We start from the raw sequence: 9,621 nt of genomic DNA, 5'->3' as shown, positions 1-9,621 counted from the left end.
ACAGGAAACTAATTTTTTAGTGAATTAATAAAAATTAACACCTAAAATATTTTAGTAGATAAGATTCCCAAATAAATATTAACAGAAATATTAATGCATTTGTCATAGTTAATACTTAGTTGTAAGACCCAAAATTAAATTGATTTAAGTAATTCGCAATTATTCATACATTTTGATGATAATAATTAAAATACATTTCTTTACTTTCCTATATAAACGAACTGCAATTCCCGAAATTTTAACAGTTTGCAGTTGTTTTTATAAAACTAACAAACATTAAACATTTTAAAACCATGAATTTTAACAACAAATTTACTATTTTTGTCATTGTCGTCTTATGCTTGTTGGGTCAACAGGCTGCCAAGGCTCATATCACTTTTGGTGATTTGAAAAAGGATGTGGTAAGTTGAACTGAAAAGAAATGAAAAACCTATAGAAATTTTTAAAAAATATATTTTGATTTCGTTAATAGGAAAAAGATACCCATAAAGTTGGTGCTAAATTGGTAAGTTTGTTCAAATAAATTGGTAAGTTTGTTCAAATAATATCGAATAATTTATTTTATTTGTAGGATAATGTTGGCGATAAAGTGGTAATTATTTACTGCCTTATTCATAAATATTTACCAAAGATTTATAGAACAAATTTTGTATGGAAATTTGATTTATAAAGCTTTGATAAAAGTTTATGAATAAAAACGATAATGTTTAAAATATTTTAAAATTGTATATTAGAAGTTAATTGAAATTTGTCTTCGATATTTTTCTATAGGTAGATGAGGTTCATAATGCTGGTAACAAAGTGGTGAGTTTGTTTTTTTTTAATTAATGAATTTTTTTAAGGATAATCTCGAATAATTTGTTTAATTTCTAGGTGAATATTGGCGATAAAGCGGTAATAACTTAAGCTTGTAAAAGTTTGAAATTATTAATAAATAACTCAAAAAATTACTTTTTTTCTCAATAGGAAGGTGTTGTTCAAAAAACTGGTGACAAGATTGTGAGTATTTGATAAAATAACTTCCTCTGGATTATTTTAATAGTTGACTTTATTTTTAGGTCAATATTGGCGACGAAGTGGTAAATTAAAAAAACTATTATCCCCAGAACGTGTTTAAATGATAAACATTTTTTTCATTTTTTTTAGGAAAGCAAAACTCATGAAATCGGAACTAAAGTGGTAAATTTCGTTTTGAATTGTATGATTTAATATAGAAATTTTTTAATAAATGATTTTTATGGTTTCAGGAAAATGTCGGCAATAAAGTGGTAAATATTTAGGATAATTATTTAGCAAGGTTTAATAGATTTGATTTGATTTAAAAAGTTTTGATAAATTGTTACGAATGTAAATAATGTTATTAATTTATTTTAAAATATTTATTCTTTTCGATTTTATTATAAAGGTAAAAACGGCCAAGAAAGCTGTTAAGATCTACACAATCGGTAAAACTGTTCAAACAGCTGGCAAGGTTATAGGAGCCGTCGGTACTGTTGTTGGTGTAATTCGAAATATTTAAGGATTTTCTTCTTTTAATATGAAATTATTATTAAATATTGTTTTTAAATAAATACATTTATTGATTATTGCAAAAAAATATACTTTTTTATATTAATGCAAAAGGTTGAAATAATTGGATCTGACCGTGCAAGTTATAATAGACAAACTTTTTAAATCGATGTTTTGCTCCAAGTTTTAGTACTATTTTCAATTGAGTTTAAATTTTCACATATTGCTCTTATCAAATTGTCAAAAGGCTTTAGATAGCTCATTTTGCGAGAAAAGAATAAATTAAAAAAAAAACGTTTTATTTTTTCAAATCCATCAGGGTAGTCACTTATTTATTCATAAGTATAGTAATCTTGAATATCAGTCTGTATAACCCAGTAAAATATTTTCAAATTTTGGTAATTAGTATTGAAGGATATGTAGTTATTTCATACATAGTAAGAGAATAGACTAGTAAACATAAAAAATAACTGTAAAACCACTTTTAAATCCGGAAAAGTCGGGTAAGCAGATTTGTAAGCAGTTATTTTATTGGTCTTCGTCGAACAAAAATAAGTAGTTATTCACCCAAAAAGTAAGTACTTACACTTTTCTCCAATATTACTTGTCTACTAGCAAAGATTTTGCTAGAAAGGCTGAAAATTATGTTAAATTTTCTATTATGTTAATAAAAATGGACAAAACTTTAAAGAAATTTAAATGACACTGCCTCATTTGACCTCAGCTTCCATACAAACTTCCCTTCAGAAAATGACTTGAAGGTCAAAATTCACTTATAAACAATAATAACACTATTAAGTTGCTTATAAATAACCTACCAAATTGTATAAGGATAGTCCTATTTTTACCCTTAACTCCAGATGAGCCCTCTTGTAGAAAAATCTCTTTTTTTGTCCAACAATAAGTAACAAATTTTAAAAAATAATCCACATTTTTGATATACTGACTAGTGTAGGAAATCATATGGTCGGCCATGTACGGCAAAATTTTTGGAATTTTGTAATTTTTGCAGTTCATTAAAAAAATAGCATTAATATTAAAAAGTTTCTTATAATAAAATCATTGGCATTCGAAATCGATCGGAACATCCATGGATTTTTTGAAATTTTTTTTAGAAACTTCGTTAATTTTCAAACGCCACTGACACTACCGGCAAAAATCTGTTTGTTCTTACTCAAGAACATACTTTTAAATGTAAGAGAAAGTATATATACACTTTTCTGGATATTAGTGTTACATCGACAAATTTCTTAAATATATCGGAATTAATGTGAAATAAGATTTCAATGCATTATTATTATTCTCAGGTGTAGAGTATCATATGACTTATATTATACTTTCTTAATTGTTTTTTATACCCTCCACCATCATTGATAGATGATATATATAAGTTTGTCATTCCGTGTGTAACACCGAGAAATATTCATCTGAGACCCAATAAAGTATATATATTCTGGGTCCTTATCAAATTCTGAGTTGATTTAGCTATGTCCATCTGTCTGCCTAAATCACGCTCACTTTTAAACTAAGCAAAGGAATTCATCCAAGTTCATCGAAAATATTCACTATTATCCTAAGAAATTTGGTATTGAAAATTAGCAAAATCGGTTCGCACCGGGAAAAGTTATGGATCAAAATTTAAAACAACCTCAAAAAAATAAGAATTTTTTACATATTCTGATGTAATTTTCTCAAAAACTATTCAAGATAATTCCATGAAAATCATCATATATTTGTTTCTACACAGGAGTTTAATCACTGCTGAAATTTGCCAGAATCGTTCCCCAATTTCATATACCTCCATACAAAAGTACATATTATATATATTCCGGAAAATGGGTTTTTTATTAATAACTTCCGTCACAATGTTTTACAAATTTAAATCCTATGTCAATATAATTCATTCAGAGCAAAGATTTTCTGAATCGGTTCATAATTGGTCATAGCTCCCGTACAAGGTCCCCTCCCGAAAATCACTTAAACGCACATTACTAAATTAAGATATCCATATAAAATTTGGCACATGTATTGCTCATAAGCACAAAAATATTACTGTGAACTTTTTTTCCGAACGGTTCATAATTGGTCATAGCTCCTATACAAGCTCCATTCCATAAAATAACTTAAACGCACATTACTAAATTAAGATATCCATATATGCACAGAAATATTACTGCGAAATTTTTTTCTGATCGATCTATAACTGGTCATAGCTCCCATACAAGGTCCCCTCCCGATAATCACCTAAACGCGTATAATTCATTACTAAATTATGATACCCATAAAAAGTTTGTCACAAGTATTGCTCACATACAGAGACATAATACTATGCAATTTTTTTGTAATCGGTCCATAAGATAAAAATCATAGCATAAATACTATTTTTGTGCACATTTAAGTAGTTGCATTATCAATTTGTGAAGGACAAAATTATATATGTATATGTATTTTGAAAATCCTTAAACCTTTCACACACATGCAAATTATTAAATATCGCTAAACGCTACAAAAATATAAAGAAATTGGCGTTTGTATTGTTCGATAAATCTTGGAATTGTAATAGATTTAAATCTTGGGATTTTTCTATTTAAGACATGAAAAAACATATTTCTATAACTATTTGAACAATTATATTATTAGTATTAATATAAAAGTAGCTGGTGGAGGGTATTTAAGACTCGGCTCAGCCGAATATAGCACTCTATCTTGTTTTTGTTAGTTTTGAACAATTGTGAAAAGCTTCGAGGATCTAGCTTTTTAAGAGCATATTTTTGATTTCCCTGATCAGAATATACATATTTTGTCAATATAAAGATGTTCAACAATGAAATTTAAACTATTAATTTTCTATTATTTTATTTAATATTTTTGTATAACAAAAAAATCTAAAATTAATCTCCATCTTAAACAGCAGCTACCACACCAGCAATTGCACCAGCAGCAGCAACAACCTTTTTAGCGGTTTTAATATGACCAACAACTTTTTGGACTTTTTTGGCAGTTTTGTGAACTTCATGACGGGCATGTTCCTAATGAATATAAATAAATCAATATGCATAAATAGAATTCATATTTCTAAGAAGTTTCCACATTTCAACTAACCAGTTTATGTCCCACTTTATGAAGTGATCTTTCCTAAATTTAATTAAAACAAAGAAACTGTTTAAAAACAATTTACAAATTTTCACAATTTACGTACCACTTCATGGCCTACATGACCAAATAAATGATGATGTGCTTCGGCAGCATGTTGTCCCAAAAGGCATAAGATCACAATGGCGAAAATGGCAAAATATTTATTGAAGTTCATGATTAGTTGTTTATAGTGTTTTTACAACAATTAGCGAAGGTAACTGATACAAATTCTGGAACTCAATTGAGTTTATATACCAATTAGATATATTTTTTAAACTTACCATATATTGTTATAATATTTTTATCATAATTCTATTCTTTACAAATAGTTATTAGTTCAATGACTTTAAAATAAATCAATAAAAGTTTAAGCTATTAAAAATTTAACGGACTTAAAGCCTTTGCTTTTTTTTCTAATTTGTATCGAACTGATAAAATGTTTAGTGTGTAACGTTATTTTACCTTACAACAATTTGTGAACAAATTATAAGCACTGAATTGTAAAAATACGATTTGCTCTTCGTTCAAATCTTGATCGCGAATTTCGATTTCGGATCTATTCATAATTGGTTCCTAAGCCACCTTCTATGAATGACTTTAAAACTCATTATTGGCCTAAAAATTCCAGTATAGCAATGAAATTAGATATAAGTATGTTTTTTTACAAGCAGAAACCTCTCTACCTTCCTACTTAGGACCAGACTTTAAATGACCCTATTCATATATAAGTTCCCCTTCTGAAAACGACTATAACGCGCATTACTGATTCATGTAGTGACGAAATTCGATACACATTAGTTTTATAGAAAGAAAAATCACTCTACCAAATTAAATGAGAATTGGTTCATAATTGACCCTACCGCCCATACAAGGTCCCATTCATAAAATTACTTTAACGCTCATTACTGGCTAGAAAATACGATTATTTGACACAATTAAGATCCTCGCGAGCAAAAATCTTTCTACCAACTTTTATGTGGATTGGTCCATAATTGATCCTACCAACCCCACATGAGGTCCCCTTCAGAAAATGGCATTAATGCTCATTACTGGCATAAAAATACAAGTAAAGCAATGAAATGCGACACTCGTAAGTTTCTTGCGAGCCCAAAACCTCTCTACCAATCCTACAACCCTAAATTATGTCCCCTCCTGAAAATGACTATAACGCTCATTACTGGCTTAAATTCGACACACATAAGTTTTATGTGAACCAAAATCTTTTTAACAAATTTGGTGAGGATCACTGCGTAATTGGCCCTAGCGCACATATAAGGTCCCCCTCAGAAAATTAAAATCGAAAAATAATGTACTTAGAAACACCATTCTTCAATCTGAATTTAATAAGGACTTATCTATAACTGGCCCCTACAAAGGTTCTACTCAGGAAAGAGTTTTGGTTATTAAAATACGAGTTTTCCTTATTTAAAAATACGAGTTTTACGATAAAATTTGACAGAAACAAGTTCTATACAAAACAAAATCTATGTTAAAAGTTTATTAGTATCGGTTCATAATTGAGGCTTTTAAGGTCCTCTTTAGAAAATTGTTCATACGCTCACTGTTTAAAAATTTAACAAACAAATTTTATGTATTTTTACCCTACACCACTATAGTGGGGAGGGTATTATACGTTTGTGCTGATGTTTGTAACATACAAAAATATTGGTCCAATACCCACCTTTAAGTATACCGATCGATTCAGAATCATTTTTTGAGTCGATTAAGACATGTCCGTCCGTCCGGCTGGCTGGCTGCCTGTCCATGTAAACCTTGTGCGCAAAATTTGATGAAATTTGGACCAAGCATGTTTTTTGGCACAGGGACGAAGCCTATTGAAAATGGTTGAAATCGGTCCATTATTTCACCTAGCCCCCATACAACCGTACCTCCCGATTTGAACTTTTTATGCCATAATTACGTTCAATATTCTATTATCTCTCTAAAATTGACTCTCTCTAAAATTGACTCGTAACCATTTGTATCGCAATGAAACTCAACAAAACTAACTGTTATTTAAAAATATATCCTTTTCCCAAATTTACCGAGGATCGGCCCATATTTGACCTATATAAAGCCCCATTTAGAAATTTTAGTTCTTTTATCAATAAATTGCTTATATATAATATTCAACATAAAAGTTTCTTTATAAAAAATACGTTTTTTTAAATATACTCATGGTGTAGGGTATTATATGGTCGGCCATGCCCGACTATACTTTCCTACTTGTTTTAAAATGTATATTTTGTTAGTTCAAAAGATCTCGGTCCATAATTTAGTTATATTCCTAATATAATCCTGATGTTTATAGGGGAGCATTCCTTTTACTGTATAATGTTCGATGATGGGTATATGAGATTCAACACAACCGAATATAACATTCCCACTTGTTGAAGTTAGAAACAAGCCCTTAGAAGACATCCCAACGACAAGGTTTTGTTACGACGTAAAACTTCTTTTTTGCATTTCGTTAAGATTAAAAGTGTTCTAGAATTAAATAGAATTAATTTAAATTTCACATACATATGTAAGTGTTGAGAAATTTGCACAATCTTAAACTCTTCTAGGTTAAAAGTTTTCTTTTCCATTCCATTCATTGATAAAATATCAAACAATAGTTTTCATTAAGTTTATCACGTTTTTAAATAGAATTTTTTGAAAAATATTAACAAAACAATAGTTTTTTATTATAAAAATAAAGTAATTAATCAAATGTTAATATTTTGCATAATTATTAACTCTTTTAAAATATCAAAATGTAATTACTTATCAAGTTTATATGTACTTTTTGTCGGTTAAACTAAACAAATAAAAATGACTTGTGAATTTTTAGAATACAGATACCAAGTCAGACCCTTTAAATTTCATTCATTAACTTTAAGTTTTTTTTCAAAATTGTAAACAAAGTTTCTTATCGGTCTATTAGTATATAATTGATAGTTTTGTTTTGACAATTAAATGATTGGCTACACGTGCAGACTATCATAGTGGGTCTTTGGGGTATTAATACAATAAATAACAAATTTTTACGATTTTCATTACAAATTAAAATTTGTATATTAAATAAGATAATTGTTAGATACATTTTTTACAGTAGGATAGATATTAATGATACATTTAGTGTTCTTTAACAGATCTTTATGAGTACAACAAAAGACACTATAGCTTCCGATATTCAAAAGCTTTTCAGACTAACAGAATTATTTGTATTATATACTTAATATTATAGTTTTGAAAAAAATAAGATTTTTATAATATTAACTATAGCTATACCCAGTGCACTTTGCTACCCTAAAAGTGATATAAATAAAAAACATACTTTACGATTTTGAAACAATAGTTTTCAGATTTACAATCCCAGGAAAAATTTACATTGAAATGTAATGAGTTAAAATGCTAATAAAAACTCTTTTCACTACTTCTTTTTTAACATTTTAACTCATTATTTTATCACGGTGATTTCATTAGAGGCGAGTACTTCTACGCTCGCTTACAAATAGGGAGTTAAATAAGTATATTTTGCTTACAAAGAAGTTGTTGGGTAAGTTCTATTTCAGATTAAAAGAAATTCAACACTCGAGAACTTAAAAGTAATGCAGGCTGCAAGTAAATAGTCATAGAAAAGTAAGGGGTTATGAAATTAGAACCCATTACAAGGTTTTTCCTGGGGTTCTTTTCTTTTTATATCCTCCACCACCATCAGTGGTGATAGAGGGTATATATAACTTTGTCATTCCGTGTGTAACACCAAGAAATATTCATCTGAGACCCAACAAAGTATATATATTCTTGGTCCTTATGAAATTCTGAGTCGATTTAGCTATGTCCGTCTGTCCGTCTGTCTGCCTAAAACACGCTCACGTTAAAACTAAGCTAAGGACATCAACCAAATTCACCGAAAATATTTATTGTTATCCCAAGCAGTTTGGTATTGAAAATGGGCAAATTCGGTTCACATCGGGAAAAGTTATGAATCAAAATTTCAAACCACCTCAAAAAAAATAAGCATTTTTTACATATTCTGATGTAATTTTCTCGAAAACTATGCAAGATAATTCCATAAAAATTGGCATACATTCGTTTCCACACAAGAGCTTAATATCTGCGTAAAATCGTCAGTATCGGTTCACAATTTCATATACCTCCCATACAAATGTACATATTCCCTGAAATTTGGTTTTTTGTTAATAACTTCCGTCGTAATATCGATATCTTCACAAAATTTTAGAAATTAAAGTTTTATGACAATAGAATTTATTCAGAGGAAAATTTTTTTTGATGGGTCCATAATTGGTCATAGCTCCCATACAAGGTCCCCTCCCGAAATTAAATTAAGATATCGATATAAAATTTGGTACAAGTATTGCTCTTATATACAGAAATATTAAAGTGAAAGATTTTTTGGATCGGTTCATAATTGGTCATAGCTCCCATACAAGGTCCCCCCCCCCCCGAAAATCACTTAAACGCGCATAACTCATTACTAAATTAAAATATCGATATAAAATTTGGTAGAAGTATTGCTCTTATATACAGAAATATTAAAATGAAAGCTTTTTTGGATCGGTCCATAATAGGTCATAGCTCCCATACAAGGTCCCCTCCCGAAAATCACTTAAACGCGCATAACTCATTACCAAATTTAGATATCGATATAAAATTTGGTACAAGTATTGCTTTTATATACCGAAATATAACCATGGAAGTTTCTTTGGATCGGTCCATATTTGGTCATAGCTCCCATACAAGGTCCCTCCCGAAAATTTCTTAAACGCTCATAACTCATTAGTAAATTAAGATATCGATATAAAATTTAGTACAAGTATTGCTTCTATATACAGAAATATAACCGTGAAAGTTTCTTTGGATCGGTCCATAATTGGTCATAGCTCCCATACAAGGTCCCCACCCGAAAATCACTTAAACGCACATAACTCATTACTAAATTAAGATATTGATATAAAATTTGGTACAAGT

General features: G+C 29.2%; 1 protein-coding gene across 1 annotated transcript; it reads left to right on the top strand.

Moving 5' to 3' along the window:
• The first annotated feature begins 260 nt into the window (after window positions 1–260).
• On the top strand, window positions 261–1,536 carry LOC111690439. Its single transcript, XM_046950468.1, has 10 exons — window positions 261–401; window positions 473–505; window positions 572–592; window positions 772–804; window positions 874–894; window positions 967–999; window positions 1,059–1,079; window positions 1,147–1,179; window positions 1,248–1,268; window positions 1,406–1,536. The coding sequence occupies exons 1-10, from the start codon at window positions 294–296 to the stop codon at window positions 1,517–1,519; spliced, it is 438 nt and encodes a 145-aa protein (XP_046806424.1). The 5' UTR covers window positions 261–293; the 3' UTR covers window positions 1,520–1,536.
• The last annotated feature ends 8,085 nt before the right edge of the window (window positions 1,537–9,621 follow it).

Source organism: Lucilia cuprina, chromosome 4, assembly GCF_022045245.1.
Source record: "Lucilia cuprina isolate Lc7/37 chromosome 4, ASM2204524v1, whole genome shotgun sequence".
Classification (NCBI taxonomy): domain Eukaryota; kingdom Metazoa; phylum Arthropoda; class Insecta; order Diptera; family Calliphoridae; genus Lucilia; species Lucilia cuprina.
The sequence above is the reverse complement of the archived record's forward strand: the minus strand, read 5'-3'. Positions and strand labels throughout refer to the sequence as shown.